This window comes from Bombina bombina, chromosome 1 (genome assembly GCF_027579735.1).
Source record: "Bombina bombina isolate aBomBom1 chromosome 1, aBomBom1.pri, whole genome shotgun sequence".
NCBI classification, from domain to species: domain Eukaryota; kingdom Metazoa; phylum Chordata; class Amphibia; order Anura; family Bombinatoridae; genus Bombina; species Bombina bombina.
The window spans coordinates 570,519,556-570,539,966 of record NC_069499.1 but is presented as its reverse complement, the minus strand read 5'-3'; the positions used below and the strand labels follow the sequence as shown (position 1 = coordinate 570,539,966).

The 20,411-nt window shown below is 37.8% G+C and overlaps 1 protein-coding gene across 3 annotated transcripts in view; it reads left to right on the top strand.

Moving 5' to 3' along the window:
* ERBB4 (erb-b2 receptor tyrosine kinase 4) overlaps window positions 1–20,411 on the top strand; it is a 1,322,334-nt gene that overhangs the window by 877,019 nt on the left and 424,904 nt on the right. For all 3 annotated transcript variants that reach the window (XM_053698789.1, XM_053698786.1, XM_053698787.1), the window contains exon 4: window positions 16,630–16,761. In XM_053698789.1, the coding sequence (XP_053554764.1) occupies window positions 16,630–16,761 (132 nt within the window). The remainder of the gene's footprint in view (window positions 1–16,629; window positions 16,762–20,411) is intronic.

Genomic DNA, 20,411 nt, shown 5'->3' with positions numbered 1-20,411 from the left:
CTCAATGCGAATCTGAAGGCAAACTATTTAAAAGTTGCAAAGCCAGGGTGGTGCGGGGCAGTAGCGTAATACTTATATTTCAATATTAATGTGTGGCTACCATTTTCTAGCATTTTCAAATGTTTATACATATGTAAAGTATACTTGCTTATCTCATTCTTGGGGCATTATAATTACTATGGCTACTATCTAATAATATTTACACTCACTACTGGCTACAGTGATACTTTAAATAAGGATACAACTGAGGCAACATTTGTACATAGTAAATATTCATAAACTGCACACACACATTGATCCCGTCTACTAATTAGAGCCTAGTGAGAAATCTTGTTTGCCATTCCAGTTACCATTGCATATGGCCCTTGGTTATCACATATTGTCCTTGCTAGACTTTGCAACTGGCTGGGATTTGTAAGCCCAAACGCATATAGTTTTTTCGCTATCATCACATTATATTGTTATAGACCAGTGGAACGCTGGCTAATATTTGCATGTAGTATTATGAGTATAACCTGTTAACAACAGGTTTTGATGTGTTTTTAACTCACACATGGCAGCAAACTGTGTTACATTTTTCGCTGTTCTTTATTTTTAGCAAGTAGCAACAATAAAAGTTAAATTTTAATATGGTGTTACAATTTTTTCCACTCAGTATCTATTAACATTTTCATTGTGCCTAGAGGCATTATTTTGTACCTATATCTATGGGTTATTTATTTTTAAATGCTTTTAGATGGTATTTACATCCCTCAAGAATCTATGCTAGCAAAGGGGGTGAGCAGTGAAGCCTGTTTTTGTGACTGAGAGGAAAGAGGAACTTTTTGTTCATGTGGTAGCATTGTAGGTCAGTAGCATCTAGTTGGGGTTTAACTTCCAACTTCTAGTTGGGGTTAAACTGAGCACCATTTTTAGTAGGAACATTCAGCTTACCCCAGAGCAGGCTTTGTTACATAGCCCCATCTAGGTTATTACAATTTGATAAAATAAGTTAGTGACAATTTGCACGGCAGTCAGAATATTCATTGCCCTTTATTGGAAGAGGGAAATTCCATGATTTGCTCTTTTAATTCAGAAAATTAAATATTTCTTTAAGTTAATTCTGCAGTTTTACTGGATCACAAATAACTATATTTAAATATCCAGAAACCTGTTTTTTGTATAAGGAGGCTTCCTGGGGGTGAGAAGTATCACAATTCCCTGTGAGTTATGTTAGGCTTTACCTCTAGATTATGGGTACTATTAGGTATTTACAAACACAGTACTTGCTCCTAGGGGTTTATTGTTGTTGTTTCCCACCCCCAAACTTGACTCAGCTCGTACCTTTTGCCCCCCCCCATAGTATATTTTAATTAAATGTGATGGTTTATTTGTACCTTAATTTAAGTGTAGATATAATGGTTTTCATTGTGGATTATTGTTGTATTTACTAAACAGATAACTGTGATATATGTTTGATATTATTGTTTAGTTTAGTGCTGCCCTAGGCACTCAAAATTATGCTGCACCCCTCAAAGGTTTTAAGCCTTTTTTTCATATTTTTTGGGGTCAGTGTGTAAAATGTTTTTTTTTGTTTTTTTTTCATAACAATTATAAAGAAAATGGGCTAGCAAAACACTTGCATACAGATGGGTTGAATTGCATGCATCTCATACCATTTTCTCCCTGAGAGAATCTAGAGAAAAGAACAGGTTTTGATGTGTTTTTAACTCACACATGGCAGCAAACTGTGTTACATTTTTCGCTGTTCTTTATTTTTAGCAAGTAGCAACAATAAAAGTTAAATTTTAATATGGTGTTACAATTTTTTCCACTCAGTATCTATTAACATTTTCATTGTGCCTAGAGGCATTATTTTGTACCTATATCTATGGGTTATTTATTTTTAAATGCTTTTAGATGGTATTTACATCCCTCAAGAATCTATGCTAGCAAAGGGGGTGAGCAGTGAAGCCTGTTTTTGTGACTGAGAGGAAAGAGGAACTTTTTGTTCATGTGGTAGCATTGTAGGTCAGTAGCATCTAGTTGGGGTTTAACTTCCAACTTCTAGTTGGGGTTAAACTGAGCACCATTTTTAGTAGGAACATTCAGCTTACCCCAGAGCAGGCTTTGTTACATAGCCCCATCTAGGTTATTACAATTTGATAAAATAAGTTAGTGACAATTTGCACGGCAGTCAGAATATTCATTGCCCTTTATTGGAAGAGGGAAATTCCATGATTTGCTCTTTTAATTCAGAAAATTAAATATTTCTTTAAGTTAATTCTGCAGTTTTACTGGATCACAAATAACTATATTTAAATATCCAGAAACCTGTTTTTTGTATAAGGAGGCTTCCTGGGGGTGAGAAGTATCACAATTCCCTGTGAGTTATGTTAGGCTTTACCTCTAGATTATGGGTACTATTAGGTATTTACAAACACAGTACTTGCTCCTAGGGGTTTATTGTTGTTGTTTCCCACCCCCAAACTTGACTCAGCTCGTACCTTTTGCCCCCCCCCATAGTATATTTTAATTAAATGTGATGGTTTATTTGTACCTTAATTTAAGTGTAGATATAATGGTTTTCATTGTGGATTATTGTTGTATTTACTAAACAGATAACTGTGATATATGTTTGATATTATTGTTTAGTTTAGTGCTGCCCTAGGCACTCAAAATTATGCTGCACCCCTCAAAGGTTTTAAGCCTTTTTTTCATATTTTTTGGGGTCAGTGTGTAAAATGTTTTTTTTTGTTTTTTTTTCATAACAATTATAAAGAAAATGGGCTAGCAAAACACTTGCATACAGATGGGTTGAATTGCATGCATCTCATACCATTTTCTCCCTGAGAGAATCTAGAGAAAAGAAGGGGAGGAGAAAAGAGGGAGGGAAAGGAAAGCAGGAAGGGAGGGAGAGAGAAAAGAGAAAAGTGGTGAGGGAAAGAAAGGAGTGAAAGAAGGGAGCAAGGGAGGGAGTTGAGAGAAAGAAGGGAGGGAGGGAAAAAAAGGAGTGAGTTGAGGGGAGTGAGTTGTGAGAGGAAGGGAGGGAGAAAGGGAAAGAAGGGAGAGAGGAAGGGAGGGAAAGAAGAATACACATTGAAACAATCACTGCCCTTTACATGCAACAACATACAGTAATTAACATTATACCTCCGCTCAAGTTTATAATTTATAATAGTGGCTTCGACGTTGGAGGCGGCAGATTAGGGGTTAATACATTTAATATAGTTGTAGGTGTCGGCGATGTTGGGGGCAGTAGATTAGGGGTTCATATGTATAATGTAGGTGGCGGCGGTGTCCGGAGCGGCAGATTAGGGGTTAATAATATAATGTAGGTGTCAGCAATAGCGGGGGCGGCAGATTATGGGTTAATAAGTGTAAGATTAGGGGTGTTTAGACTCGGGGTTCATGTTAGGTTGTTAGGTGCAGACATAAAATTCATTTCCCCATAGGAAACAATGGGGCTGCGTTAGGAGCTGAACGCTGCTTTTTTGCAGGTGTTAGGCTTTTTTAAGCCAGCTCAGCCCCATTGTTTCCTATGGGGAAATCGCGCATGAGCACGTTTTGCCAGCTTACCGCTGATTTAAGCAACGCTGGTATTGAGGTGAGATGTGGAGCTAAATTTTGCTCAACGCTCACTTTTCTGAGGCTAATGCCGGCTTGCAGAAAACTCGTAATACCAGCGTTGTCTTAAGTGAGCGGTAAGAAAAAAAGGCTCGTTAGCAATGCACCCCTGTTACCGCAAAACTCGTAATCTCGGCGAAAGTTTGGCAGAATATTCTCCGCTGCTTCTATAGCCTGTCTGCTCTGAAGCTTGTGCTGCTGCTCAAAATGTTGCCTGCGCATTTGTCGAGCAAAGGAAAACAATGCCGGTGACATCACCAAATACGTTTACAATGACTTGTGCAAATTTACATTGAGCATGCGCAAGAGATGATACACGATAATACCTATTTGGAAATTGACCAAACATAGGACTGCATAATTAGTTTAAATGTGGGATTGGAAACAATTCAGATTTCAGATGAATAATGCAACAAAATGGCTAATATTTAAAGGGACACTGAACCCAATTTTTTTCTTTCGTGATTCAGATAGAGCATGCAATTTTAAACATGTTTTTCTTAATTCTCTTGCTTTCTTTATTTGAAAAAGAAGGCATCTAAGCTATTTTTTTGGTTCAGGACCATAGCAAACACTTGTTTATTGGTAGGTGAATTTACCCACCAATCAGCAAGAACAACACAGTGTGCTCATCAAAAATGGGCCGGCATCTAAACTTACATTCTTGCATTTCAAATAAAGATACCAAGAGAAAGAAAAGAATTTGATAATAGAAGTAAATTAGAAAGTTGCTTAAAATTGCATGCTCTATCTGAATCATGATAGATAAAATTTCGGTTCGGTGTCCCTTTAATAAAGTTATTTGTTTAATTATTTTACTGCTGGTAAACTTTACAATGGTTTGTAGAAAAAAAAATGCCTTTTATGTCCCTTTAAAGAGACTTTCTAGCATAAATGTTCTGTTCTGCATATTATTTTTTTTAAAACAAAATCTCTTTAAATTACGTTTACGATGTGTTTAACTACTTCAAAAGTACTAAACATGTAGTCTAAGAAGCTTAGGAAACCCTCTCTCTGCTCCAGACGAGGAGACTGGCACATACTTGTGTGTATCTGGTATTCATTTGCTCACCAGCTATAATTTCATCTGCAGAGACAAAACAGCGCAACTTTGACTATGTATTTAACCCAGATAAGTGATCCATGATCCATGATGCTATCTCCATAACTTTAGCTGTTCCCATATTTTACCATCACAGATGATTCCTATACATAAAAATCCTCTTCTCTAAAAGGGCCTGATCTATATCTCTCCTCCCTGGCGAGATTATCTAAGAAGTCTCATCAGTGCTGCCAGGTCCCCAAAGAATTTCAGGAAGTCACATTTTTAGCTTGAGAGCTGTTTATCTGGATACACAGGGTGCTGGAAGTGTAAGAGAGGCTGATATATTACAATTTAATTCTAAAAGAACACAAAGATTTTGCATTGGTTCTTTCCATGCCGACAAGTTCTTGATCATCATTCCCCAAGTCACAGATTCCAATACTCATAAATATTTCTCATTCTGATCATAGTTTAGTTTGTGGTAAGCTTTGTATATGTAGAAGAATACAATTTATCTTGTGTTTCACCAGCTTTAGTTATATGATGAAACACATATCCATTGTAGCCCATTCAATTGAAACAGTTGGACAGACCTTAATTAACCATCTATGGTGGTTGAAATTAACCAGTAATTTTGAGTCCGCTCTAGCAGTTTGTCAGGCGATTGAATATATCCATAAATCATTGAAACATTAAGCAACCGAAACATGGTTTTGTAATATTACTTAAAATTGGCTATCAGGTCTTAAATAAGCATCTTCTAACGCTTTCAAATAATGACTTTACTTTTTCATTTTATGTTTTTATGTGTGCATTTATTTTTGTCATACCTGGTCGTATTTATTTCATTTTAAACCCGTTGACTGCCAAATGCGTGGCATCCATTTCATGTAAACGTGCAAGCAGGGGTTAAGAAGTATAAAATAATTATTCCCATTCTGTCTTTCAAAGACTGATCAGCATAAATCAGTCATTCATATATCCCATGCCAGATGATATATGCAATATCCAGTTCTTTCTGAGTTTTAAGCCTCTTTTCTATGATAAGAGATCAAGAGAACCTCAATCATATGTTTCCTAGAAATATTGTGGTTTCCTTATTAAATTAATAAATAATGAGTGCAAAACTGCTTATGTGCCATCTGGTAAGCAATACAAATAACCTGATTTTTTGTTATTATTATTAAAGATAGCAGTTTCAATTTATTGTTCTAAGAAAGTAATATGGTTCTATAGCAAGCAGACTATTAATACATATTATTAAGTAAAGAGATCTTTGTAGAAACAGCTGTTTAAAGACGTGTGTTTACTATTCTAGATGATGAGAGGATTGTGTTAGAAGTTAAATTAACTCTAAGTTGATGTATGGCACATTAATTGCAATTAAATCCATGCATAAAAGTCTGAGGAAGGAGATCAGGGTTGCTTTATCCACAAATAGTATGAGCCCTCACCCCATTTCATATATTAAGCAAACAATACTTTCAAGATGCATAGGAACCAGCTGTTTCCTAGGACACAACAGCAAGTCTAACCAAATAAATGCAATTGTATCCCTGAACTTTAAAAATGAAATGACAAATATTGAATATTTTATAAATACGTATATTAAAGTAACATAAAATTCTTTACAACACAAATGGTACTAAGCAATTGATGGTGTAAGTGCTAGAAAGCAAAAGCCTTTGTGAGAAAGTATTTGAAAATGTGAAATACCCAGCTCCCTGTAACACTTTTCTATGCTGACAAAAGTTGTGCTTCTAATAATTACAGCTGTATGAGTTCCATGTTAGCTGGGAGAATGTCTGCAGCCAATCAGGAGCTGATTCTGACATAATTCTTGGAAGTGGGCAATGGAAATGCTGGAAGCAGTTGTGACATTTTCTTTTAGGCTACTGTAATGCTCTTTTAAATATTCAAACATCGGAACCCTAAATAACTATTAGGCTGAATTCACAGCTGATTAAAATCCTATGTATAAGCAACCAATACTTGCACATTTACTGTTTGGATGCATAGGATAACAAGGAAACATTTTCCATTTATCTCCTGCACTTGCTTTTCTCTAGTGGCAGAATAAAAAGAGATCTCTGTTTTGATGTGATTATGTCATCTTGTAGTGTGTGGTGGCTTTAGACACAATTAATGAAAAAGCGTACACAGACAAAGGCTGTTCCTCGCTGCTTGAGGGATGGGAATGTGGGCTCCTGCTGAGACCATATTTCCCCTACCCAGCTTAGAGGAACATAATGTCCTTATTCAAATAATGGGGTCTAATGATTTTCTAAGACGGACACCTGTAAAAGAAGACACCATGATGTTTTGGTTGAGAGTGAGGCAGGCTCCAACAGATAGCTTATTTCCATTTTAATGGTAGCAGAGTCCACTGCTTCATTCATTACTTGTGGGAATTAAGAACCTGGCCACCAGGAGGAGGCAAAGACACCCCAGCCAAAGGCTTAAATACCTCCCCCACTCCCCTCATTCCCCAGTCATTCTTTGCCTTTCGTCACAGGAGGTTGGCAGAGAAGTGTCGGAAGATTCGGAGTAGTCTCTTATGGAGGGTAGTACTCTTCGCAATGGGACTGGAGTTTTAAGTAATCCTGTCAGCCTCTCAGTGAGAGCATGGGTGAAAGTTAGTGTCCGGAGATGCAGGGAGAGTCTTTCTGCGAAACCATCCTAACTCAGATTAACAGCTCCATAAGCAATCAGCATTGACGAGTTTCACTGCCTGCTTTATGCTCTCAAGTCCATGTCAGGAGCAACACTACTAACCTGTCACACTTGAAAGGCCGTGTTCCTGTTCCACGGCGCAGATTCTGGTAAGAGCATTTCATTATATACATATGATAACGTAAGAAGACAGGGTCACAGTGTGTCCCCTTTTATCTCTATAAAATCAAGGGTTAATACCCCATGAATGGTGGTTATGGAATAGGGGGGGATTTGTACACAATGTTGTCTACTGTTTATTGTGTTTATGCTGCGACATGTGTGAGAACAGTTAGGTTTTTTTTTAGATATCAGCGTGGCATTTTTTGGCGCGTTTTCTCTTTAGTGCAGGGGCGGTTCTTGCATGGCACTCCATGTGACTGGGTGCGGCCGCTTCAGCTTCCTCTTTCTTGACAGGTAGGAGGTGGTGAGTGCCCCTGCCATTGGGATATAAAGGTGCCCTTTAGCTTATATCTAGTCCGTAATAAAGGTGCAAGCTATGGAGGACTCTGATATGTTAGAGGGCACTCCCTCTTTAATTAAACCTAACAACTGTGGAAATTTATGAGGATGTCCCGGTTGATCCACCTGCTCAACTCTGTTCCACATGCTTTGATAAGATTGCAATATCTAAAAAAAAGGTATTTAGTACAACTGAGCTGTCCATCTCTGAGGGTTTTCCGTTCCGGGAGGTGTGTTCCCTACATTCATCTCCGATTGCACATGCATCTCCCCAGGCCAATCCTAATCCTCCCGTGGGAGGGTCCTTTTGGCTGCCAGATTTTGCTGAGCATTTACAAACAGTGGTGTCTGTGGTCTTTAATGCCTTACTACGCCCTACTAAGCGCAAGCGAAAGGTGAATCATAGCTATCCGTCCCTCGACTCCACTGGATGTCTCTGACAGATTATCCGCTGATGAAGACGATTCCGACTCTTCGGAGGACACTCTTTCTGGGTCGAAATCTGCAACATCTAGGCCTCTGTCTTCGGAGGAGCCCGATTTTAAATTTAAGATGGAGCATTTGCGCTTTCTGCTAAAGGAAGCGCTAGCTACGCTAGAGGTTCCAGTTCCAAAATTACTGGAGGAACCTTTGATCCCTAAACTAGATAGGGTTTACAAGGACAGGGTGGTTCCACAGACCTTCCCGCTTCCCATTAAAATGGCTAATATTACTAAGAATGAATGGGAGAAACTTGGCTCATCATTTTCCCCCTCTTCCCCATTCCAAACTCGCAGCTCGAGCTGTGGAGGGGCCATTCCTAAGTTGGATAGTGCTATTTCCACCCTCGCTAGGCGAACAACTATCCCATTCGAAGTAAGCTCTTTGTTCAAGGAGCACATGGACAAAAAAATGTCCATGTTAAAGGGACATTATACACTCATTTTTTCTTTGCATAAATGTTTTGTAGATGATCTATTTATATAGCCTATAAAGTTTTTTTAAAAAAAATAAATGTATAGTTTTGCTTATTTTTAAATAACATTGCTCTGATTTTCAGACTCCTAACCAAGCCCCAAAGTTTTATGTGAATACCGTCAGCTACCTTCTCCAGCTTGCTCCTTTTTTGTGTAAAGAGTCTTTTCATATGCAAAAGCAGGGAGAGGGGGAGTGTCTTATTTGCCACTTGCAGTGGGCTTTCCAGCTACCTTTTGAACAGGGCCAAACTGACAGCTTCTAAGTAAGTTTTTAAATAGTTTTATACTGGATTTTTATATCAGTATATGTGCATCTTATTCTTTATAGTAGTGTCTATTACATGCGGTTATATGAAAATGAGTGTATACTGTTCCTTTAAGGAAGATGTTCCAACTCACGGGGTTCGTTTTTCAACCAGCAGCGGCAGTCGCTGCGGTGGCTGGATCTTCTACCTATTGGTGTGATGTCCTGTCAGCTATGGTCGAGGTGGAGACTCCCCTCAAGGAGATACAGGAATGAATTATGGCCTTAAGGGTAGCTCATTCATTCATCCATGATGCAAATATGCAGATTATTTTCCTGAATGCCAAGACTTCAGGTTTTTCTGTTCTGGCCCGTAGGGCTCTGTGGTTAAAGTCGTGGTCTGCGGACATGACTTCCAAGTCTAGATTACTCTCCCTCCTGTTTTAGGGAAAGGTTCTTTTTGGCCCTGGTTTGGACTCTACTATATCCACGGTCACAGGGGGCAAGGGTGCTTTCCTACCGCAGGATAAGAAGAGTAAGCTTAAGGGTTCTACCTTTCGTCCCTTTCGTTCGGACAAGTCTCAATGCCAGCAGAGAGCCACGAAAACCGAGCAGTCCAAGGGATTTTGGAAACCAGCTCACTCTTTGAACACGACCAAGCAGAGTAAGAAGCCTGCCAAGACAAAATCAGCATGAAAGGGCGGTCCCTGATCCGTCTCTGGATCGTGTAGGGGCAGACTATCTCTTTTTTTGGAGTCCTGGATAAGAGATGTTCAGGACCCTTGGGTTCAGGAGGTCATAGCCCAGAACTACAGGATAGGATTCAAGGCAGAGCTGTTAGATGCCTTAGCGGTGCCCTGGGAGTTCAACCTACTTTACATTGTTTCACCATTGCCACTTCTACCTCATGTAGAGGCCTGCATCAAGCAGTTGCAAGCTTTGGCTATTCTGATTGCTCCAGCGTGGCCACCGAGGACGTGGTTTGCGGATCTGGTGGGGATGTCATCATCTCCTCCATGGAGGTTACTTTGTCGCAGAGATCTGCTGGTTCAGGGTCCATTTCTACACCAAAATCTTGATTCTCTGAGGCTGACTGCATGGAGATTGAACGTCTAGTCTTAGCCAAGAGAGTATTTTGAGAGAGTGATTGATACTCTGATTCAGGCCCGGAAGCTGTTCATTCTGCGCATCTATCATATGGTGTGGAGGATCTACTTGTCCTGGTGTGAGGAACGTGGCTATCCCTGGCACAAGGTTAGGGTATCCAGGATTCTGGCCTTTCTCCAGGATGGTCTGGATAAGGGTCTTGCTGCCAGTTCCTTAAAGGGTCAGATTTCGGCCTTATCTGTACTGTTGCACAAGAAACTAGCAGAGCTTCCTGATATTCAGTCCTTTGTTCAGGCTCTGTCTAAGATTAGACCTGTCTTTTGAAATTCTGCTCCTCCTTGGTGCCTAAATTTGGTTCTTAAAGGGACAGTCTAAACCAGAATTTTTATTGTTTGAAAAGATAGATAATCCCTTTATTACCCATTCCCTAGTTCTGCATTACCAACACAGTTATATAAATACATTTTTTACCTCTGTGATTACCTTGTATCTAAGCCTCTGCAAACTGCCCCCTTATTTCAGTTCTTTTGACAGACATTCATTTTAGCCAATTAGAGCTTGCTCACTGGAACTCCACATGCTTGAGCACAGTGTTATCTATATGATAAACGTGAACTAACACCCTCTAGTGGTGAACAACTGTCAAAATTCAACTAAGAATACCAAGAGAACAAAGCAAAATTGGTGCTAAAAGTAAATTGGAAAATTGTTTAAAATTACATTCTCTATCTGAATCATGAAAGTTTATTTTGGACTAGACTGTCCCTTTAATATCTTGCAGAGGGCTCTGTTTGAGCCTATGCATGCGCTTGACATTATACTTCTTTCCTAGAAGATCCTATTCCTACTGGCTATTGCATCGACTCGCTGAGTCTCTGAGTTAGCGGGTGAGCCTCCTTACCTTGTTTTTCACGCTTATAAGGCTGTTCTTCACACTGGATTGGGATTTCTTCCCAAGGTCATGTTGAATTGTAACATCAGTCAGGAAATAATAGTTCCTTCCTTGTGTCCTAACCCTTCTTCGTCAAAGGAAAGGTTGCTTCATAATTTGGACGTGGTTCAGGCCTTGAAGTTTTATCTTCAGGCCACAAAGGAATTCAGACAGACTTTGTCTTTATTTGTTGTGTATTTAGGAAAGCGCAGAGGGCCTTTTCCACTTCACTGTCTTTTTGGTTGAGGAGCATTATCCGTCTGGCCTAAGAGACAGCGGGACATAAGCCTCCTCAGAGAATTACGGCTCACTCAACTAGGGCTGTGGCCTCTTCTTGGGCCTTTAAGAACGAGGCTTCTATGGAGCAGATTTGTAAGGCGGCGACTTGGTCTTCCTTACATACTTTTGCAAAATTCTACAAAATTTATGTTTTTGCTTTGGCGGAAGCAGCTTTTGAGAGAAAGGTTCTGCAGGCTGTGGTGCCCTCAGTTTAGAGTCCGCCTACTTTTACCCTCCCGTTTATTTCATTCAGTGTCGTCTAGAGCTTGGGTATTTTTTCCCACAAGTAATGAATGAAGCAGTGGACTCTCCTCATATTAAGATGGAAAACATAAATTATGCTTATCTGATAATTTCATTTCCATCTGTGGGAGGAGAGTCCACTACTCCCGCCTGTTTCTCTGTTGGGCAGACCTAAATTTAATTTTATTCTTCTGGCACCATTTATACCCTGATATTTCTCCTACTGTTCCTTGTTCCCTCAGCAGAATGAGTGGGGGGGGGGGGGGGTGAGGGGAGTGGGGGAGGTATTTAAGCCTTTGACTGGGGTGTCTTTGCCGTCTCCTGGTGGCCAGGTTCTTATTTCCCACAAGTAATGAAAGAAGCAGTGGACTCTCCTCCCACAGATGGAAATGAAATGATCAGTAAGCATAATTTATGTTTCTTCTAGGATGAAGAAGATCATCATAAAAAATAGAAATCACCTACCCCACTGGGCAGAAGGTAGATTTTCTGTGTGTGTATGTGTGTGTTGGGGGGGGGTGACTTTTACAGGATTCCTTTTTCTCCCTCTTCTTTATTTGGAGGGGCATTTGACCCCTCAATTATAAAAGGGAAATGCTCCACTTATATTCATGTAATCACTGTACTAATGGTGATCTCCTACCTCACTGTCACCAAATTGTTTTTTGATAAAGACCAGGGAGCTCTTTCAGACTCCATGTCTCTAGCTGGCCAGTGATTTCCGGTTGAGGTTATCAAAAATTTCACCCTGGACTCTCTGGGACTTATTGCCTTGTGATTATTATTGCCTTGCTTATAATTGTGTAAGAAGTAACTGCTTAAAATACCCTTCACTACTTTAAAGTCCTTCAAAGCATAGGGTTCTGGGAAGGCTGTTTACATGCCAACCAACTAGAGTACCACTCTCAACTTAACTTAAAGGGACATTCCAGTCAAAACTGAAATCACATGGGTGCATTTGAGTTCTGAAAAAAAGCATTTTTGCAATATACACGTGTTAACAAAAAAGCTTCCAATAAAAGCTATAGATGTTTCAAAAGTGCTGTACCGTGCACCAGTATTTTAAAAACAGCACTTGCTTAGAGAGCATAATGTGCTTGTACCATCTGGTAATGACTCAGTTTGTTAATTGCTGACATGATTACAAGCCTCACTGACTCTCTTAGCAGCTGCAGTATTTAAGTTGCTAGTGCACTGAGAATATCTAGGTATGCTACACATGCACGTGCAGAGAAAAATGTTAACACTAAAACAATGATTACTAGAAGCAGTTTTGTTAATACAAGTATATTGCAAATATGTTTCTATTCAAAGATGTTATTCATCTATGTGCATTTACATTTTGTCCAGAATGTCCTTTTAAATGGACATTGTAAAAAAATAAATAAAAAAAAATGACATGCTGTTTTAAGAAAATATCATGTTTGTACTACTCACTTTGGAAGTCTATGGGCCAGATTACAGATGGAGCGCTATTTAACACTCCCACTTGAGGATTAATTGCACTAGAAGTAAGCTTTTTTGCACTGGTATTATGAGTTGAAAGTAAACAGTTTTTCGGTTGTGTGCGGACCCGACAAGTGCAAAAGCCGAACTTTTATCGTGGAGCAAAAAATTGAGAAAAAAAACCCTAACAACCTGCTCGCGTGCAAACCCGATCACATATTCTCATGTGCGCTAACCCTACATCAAAATATGAATGTTTCACATTCCAATGTTCTTCACATAACAGAATTAAAATTTTATAGAATTAGATATTGATCGCAAAAATGTAACTAGATCAGTGACCCCTTTTGAAACTATTTGCTTCAATAAAACAATCTCCCGGAAACTTTTATCTTTTTTCCTACCAATTCATCAACCAAATATTTAATATACTATAAACTGTGCAAAACGACTCTGGAAACAACAAAACATACCTACTAAAACAGAATGGTTAAATCTAGCCTTGTATACTATTTCTATAGAGAAACTTCTCTCCACCGTTAATGGGTAACATTGCTGATATATTGGAATATTATTGGTTTTCACCTTTTACATAAGCATTACATTTCAGAGTTCCATGATGTCTAAAACCTTTACAGATAGAGCATGTCATTTTAAACAACTTTCTAATGTAATTCCATTATCACATTTTATTTGTTCTTTTGGTATCTTTTATTGAAAAGCTGGGATGTAAGCTAAAGAGCGTGCACTTGTCTTGAGCACTATATAGCAGCAGTTTTGCAAGAATTGTATCCATTTGCAAGAGCTGTAAATGGCAGCATGTAGTGTTCCAGACGCAGGTATCTCTTCAACAAATAGCAGGATACTATGGGAATGAAGCAAATTTGATAAATTTGACTTTTTTATGATTGAACACTTTGTCTGAATCGCAAAAGAAAATTTTTGGGTTTCATATCCTTTTAAGCCTAACCTTACTCATAGGGTATATAGACATAAGTTACATGTCTAGATATATTGTATATTACCATGGAGCTACTATTATACAGATCCCTTATGGGTTATTTTGCAAACCAGTCTTATTCTTAGAGATAACTAAGCTTTTTTTATCAAGGGAATCTGTTGAATTCCTAATTATTTGGTTTATTCATTGTAAGCATTCCTATTTTCCATTTAAAAGGCTATTACAACCCAAGTTTCCCTGTCAGCGGCCGAGACTGGAAGCTTACCTGTGCCAGCCTAAGTGCTCAAGCACAGCCATGTGATTGCCTCAAAAATGTCCTTAGTTCAATTGCATAATCCTAGAGTAAATTTCATTCCTCTTTTTGTTCACTCAGAATATCTCTCCAGATCATTTTTCTCCAAGGGACCTAAATATAACTATCGCAGATGCCCCCACATAGTATGGATCACAAGAAAATCTATACGCAAATGGCATTTAATGTATAAACTATTTTAAATGGGGTAAAACAGCTACTAAGGGGATCTGGGATAATTGTAGACACCTAGCCTAATACTGGGTAAGCATAATATTATTTCAATAAACTTGAACCCAGGTACCTCCCTACTGGGATTATTTACTCTTTTCCATACTTCACCAAGAATCCCTGAAGCTCATGTCTTTCACTATTTTAGTATTATTATTTAATATAGTGGCCTAGCATTTCTCCAGTGACAGCTTTAGCAAATAGCTCCCTAGCTTGTTCTGCTCATGTTGATTTCATATTCTAATACTGTTCATCATTTTATTGTTGATCCTCCGCCCCCCAAATCAAAGTTTACTTGATATATTTGTATCATGCTCAATATTTATACTACATTGTCAAAAGCGTTGTTCACCCGTTGTATATTAAGTTATCATTTAATATTTCATATATACTTCAGAAGTGGCCCTTACCACATTATATTTAATGTGTAATTTAATATTTAAACACATGCCTGTATCATTGCTCCATATTATCACAGCTCTCTTCTACTATATTTGTTTGCTTTGGATCTTGGATCCCTTTTGTATTATGGAGGGCGTAAAATAGAAAATTGAGACTTCATGTCTAATATTGTAAAATCGAGGTTTCATAGGGCCATATTATGGTGTATGTCTCTTGCCACATTGTGTATTATATCATTGAAAATGTTATTAATGTTTCATGGCATTTACTGTACGTTCTTTTATTTCGCATAACCTCAATAAAAGACTATTTAAAAAACAAAAAAAAAAAACAATTATCTTTCTAAAATTCTTTGAGGTACCTCACAGTACTGATGAGACTTTTTAAATTTGTCTTTCCAGAGTGGAGAGGCTGGTCATCGAATTTATTCTTCATGTCATCTCATTTATATAAATTCTTTTATATAATAACATATTATGTGTTGCCAATTTCACTGTGTTACATTCTTCACCCTAAGCATAAGACACAATGTTGTGGTCACAAGTTGCTTTTCTGCTGATATTTATCTTTATCTCATTCTGTACGCTTTGCAGCAGATGACAATATTTCAGATCTTATTCTTTACTAACTATAGTATTATTTGAATTCTGACATGTGACATTTTTGTAAGTTTTTCTCTTTGAAAACTTCAATAAAAAAACAACAACAAAAAAACCTTGGGGATTTTGCAGACACATTAACTGTCTTGTCTGTTCTGTCGATTAAACTCAATAAAATAATACTAATAGCGTTTATCTGCAAGCGTCAATGGTAAATGTTAGAAGAGGCGCTACAAGTTACATGGAATGTATCCAACTTCAATCCTTTTTTTTTTCTTCCTGTTTTTCAAAAGATTTGTTGGCACCTGACTTGTTATCCACTTGAAGACTAAAATAATAACAATGAAAAAAAAAACATCTTAATTAAAACATTTGATGTAGCCACAAACTGAAGACCATTAAGATGCCAGCCGCTTGCCAGAGTATCAATGACTAATACAGCGAATCAGCTGCTGCATTGTCTGCCCAAAGGCAGAAGTTTTAGCGCAACACTTTGTTAAACAACGTTTTTCTTTTTTTTTTCTCTCCCCTAGAATGTCCTCCAGCTTTTATTTGGTTTTCTTTTAATGAACAAATTGGATTAAAGTTAGGAACTAGTTGCTCTAAACACATAATAAAAACATAGGTCAGAGGTTCCTACTATATAAAAAGGTCACTTGGCAAGAGGCAGGTGTAGCTATAACAATTCAGAGAAGATGCGTTAGAGCATTTTTGGAGCTTGCATATAACAATATGTCTAACCCCTGTGAACTAGTTAGTCAGTTCCAGAGCAGCAATGCAATACTGAAAGCAAACTGAATACATCTTTTGAGTCAATGACAAGTCATATGTGCATAGCCACCAATCACCAGATAGCTCCCAGTATTGCATTGCTGTTACTCATGTTACCTAGGTATGCTTTTCAACAAAGGATAACCAAGACAATGAAGTAAATGTGATAATAGAAGTAAATTTGAAAATATATTAAAGTTGCATACTCTATCTGAAACATTACAATTTATTTTTGATTTTCATGTCCCTTTCAAGTATATTTCAATTTAAAATAAGTATTGTATCTCTGCCAAAAACGTATATGCATCTGTAACCATTGTTTCTTTGTTTCTCTTAATACAGAGATCTTGAATGGAGGAGTTTATGTTGCCGAGAATAAGTTCCTCTGCTATGAAGATACCATACTTTGGCAAGACATTGTTCGAAACCCACAGGCTGCCAACTTCACCTTGGTTCCCAGCAGACATGCAGAGTGTAAGTGAGCATCCATAGTCTTAGTATTTCCACACTCAAAGGTGTTGGTGTGGTGGGTTACAGCAGGAGCAGGATGCTGGCATGGATTGCCCTGATTCATTGAGTGTCTCCCTTTCTATCACAAATCCTCCAACCTGTGTCTGAGGAAGGGGTGTTGTACCCCGAAACATCACTTCTATAAAGTTGTTTTCACATAAGTCCAGTGAGTGCAGATATTTGTGTTGCAATATATATATATATATATATATATATATATATATATATATATTGTATTTATGTTAAATTGTAACCAATCATTGATATTCAATTATTACTTATTTGTAAAGAAATAGCAAAGAAATATAACACCGGTCACATGAATGTAATCATTAGCTTTTATTAATATGTGTGGGGTTATATCGGTAGCTGTAGAAAGCATATTATTTGCAGCTAACCCAGTTGTGCTAAGCTTATTAGGGTGAGGTGCTAATGACATACTTAAAGGGATGGTCAACACCAGAATTTGTGTTGTTTAAAAAGATAGATAATCCCTTTATTATCCATTCCCCAATTTTGCATAACCAAAATTGTTATATTAATAAACTTTTTACCTCTGTGATTACCTTGTATCTAAGCATCTTCTGACAGCCCCCTGATCACATGACATTTTATTTATTATCTATTGACTTTAATTTTAGCCAATTAGTGCAGTGTCTGCCACAATCCACGGGCGCGATCACAATGTTATCTATATGGTTTACATGAACTAGCTCTCCCCTGTTTTGAAAAGCAAATAAAAAAGCATGTGCCTTCAAGGGCTTTGTCATATGAGCCTTCCTAGGTTTAGCTTTCAACTAAGAATACCAAGAGAACAAAATAAAATTGGTGTTAAAAGTAAATTGGAAAATTGTTTAAAATCACATGCCCTATTTTAAACATGGAAGTTTTTTTTTGGACTCGACTGTCCCTTTAAATGAAGCGTTGGGGATGTTTTTGATGAAACTTGGTATCTATCTTGTGAACAAAAAGACAGTAATAAGGCAGGAGAGTAATCAAGTGCTGAGGAAGGCTGCACGCTTATGCTTACTTTGTGAAAGGTTATAACAGCAGAAGTAATTAGAAAACATATCCTTGTGAGCCAGGGTTGTACCTCTGCTGATTGTTCCATTATTTCATTATGTTCTTTTTCTTCATTGGGTGTAATTAGTATTATTAGCCCATGAGGGCTCTCAAATAGTGTTGTTCATAGACTGATATTATTGTTCTTATAAAATGACAGTGACTCTCATAGCTACATGTTATGTCTAACAACGTCATTTAATAGCCCTTATGTGTGGTTACCATGGCCTCTCGAGCAGAACTTTCCTGGCAGTGCCTGCAAACATAGGCAAGTAGGATGAACATAGCAAAAACAAGTCTACTGACAGTGTTAGCTGCACTGCAAAAATATTGAAGCTCTGAGCATTTGCCTAATGTTGCATCAAATGTGCCTGCAATGACACACAGAGCAGACATATACGATGGGCTGGGAGATGCTGTAATTACACATGATCTTACGAGAATGTAATGTCAGTGACCAAAGCATGTAAAGGCATGGTCATCACCGATCAGCAAATTGTATTTCATACATACATTAAATACATTTTTGAATGTCTGGGATATGCAGGCACAAGACTGGACTATACCCATGCTAAACCAAACATTTTTCTTTGGGATGTTTCTAAAACTTGGCACATTGACATATGATTATCAGGTTATCTAATAATAGTTGGATTATCTCAAACTTTCCCTCATCGAACCATATTATTACTGGTGGGTAGATGAACACTGACCTTTGGAGAATGTAGAACTGCTTTATAGAAGTCTTAGTGGGTGGATTCCCATCCCTGCAAATGCCCCTCCCCTTCCTTTTTGTATACTTTCTGTTTCTGCCTGTTTGGAAGTAGGCAGACTAAACTGGATCAGTGCTCCTGAAATGTTTGTTATTTTGCATTGATGACATTTTATTTTAACCTATTGGTACCATATGCTTGTTGCTGTGAGTGACTTTCCACATCATTGACAAACAGCCAACTCTAGCTTGCAAATTATATTAAGAGGCACTTTATAGAATGTGACTGTCTCTCAGATGGCACTTCCTACTGGTTACCCTCATCCAAACAAGTTGATTGATAGGAGAGTGTCAGTATTTTATCAGCTTGCTTGTCATCTGTTCTGCATTTTTAAATGTTAGGTACATGCAAACCAAGTGCAGTTTTAAACATTCTTTTTGTACAATGTGATGTGTGTTTGTTATATTCCCTGTCTCTACTACAGATTAAGAACAGTTTAGTATCTGCCTCCTATCCCAATAAAAGATATTACAGATAAAACTCTCTACTGCTGTGATAGGCTGTGCCATCTGTAATGCTAGCCTTGTTGCAGACATATTTTAAACTGTCAGATTCTTTTACTGTTGTTTTTATTTCATTGGAATCTAGTAACAATCGCCTAGATTACGAGTTTCGGCATTAGCTTTAAAAAGCAGAGTTAAGGGGTCCTAACGCTGCTTTTTAACGCCCGCTGGTATTACGAGTCAGGCAGGTACAGGTGTACCGCTCACTTTTTTCCGCGACTTTTCCATACCGCAAATCCCCTTACGTCAATTGCGTATCCTATCTTTTTAATGGGATTTGCTTAACGCTGGTATTACAAGTCTTAGAAGTCAGTAGTTAAGAGTTTTATGGGCTAATGCCGGAACATAATGCTCTTAACTACAGTGCTACAAAGTACACTAACACCCATAAACTACCTATTAACCCCTAAACCGAGGCCTCCCCACATCGCAAACACTATAATAAAATTATTTAACTCCTAATCTGCCGACCGGACATCGCTGCCACCTACATTATACCTATGAACCCCTAATCTGCTGCCCCTAACATCGCCGACACCTACATTATATTTATTAACCCCTAATCTGCCCCCCCCATGTTGCCGCAACCTAACTACACTTATTAACCCCCAATCTGCCGACCAGACATCGCCGACACTATAATAAATGTATTAACCCCTAAACCGCCGCACTCCCGCCTCACAAACACTAGTTACATTTTATTAACCCCTAATCTGCCGCCCCCAATGTCGCCGCTACTATATTAAATGTATTAACCCCTAAACCTAAGTCTAACCCTAACACCCCCCTAACTTAAATCTGTTTTTAAGAAATCTAAATAAAATTTCTATAATTAAATAAATTATTCCTATTTAAAACTAAATACTTACCTATAAAATAAACCATAAGATAGCTACAATATAACTAATAATTACATTGTAGCTATTTTAGGATTTATATTTATTTTACAGGCAACTTTGTATTTATTTTAACTAGGTACAATAGCTATTAAATAGTTAATAACTATTTAATAACTACCTAGTTAAAACAATTTAAAAATTACCTGTAAAATAAATCCTGACCTAAGTTACAAATACACCTAACACTACACTATCAATAAATTAATTAAAAATATTAACTACAATTATCTAAAATAAAATACAATTAAATAAACTAAACTATAGTACAAAAAAAAACAACTAAATTACAAAAAATAAAAAAATATTAAAAGAAGTTTAATCTAAAACCCACCCGATCCCCCCTTAACCCTTTGAGTGCTAAAAACTTTCCCACCTGG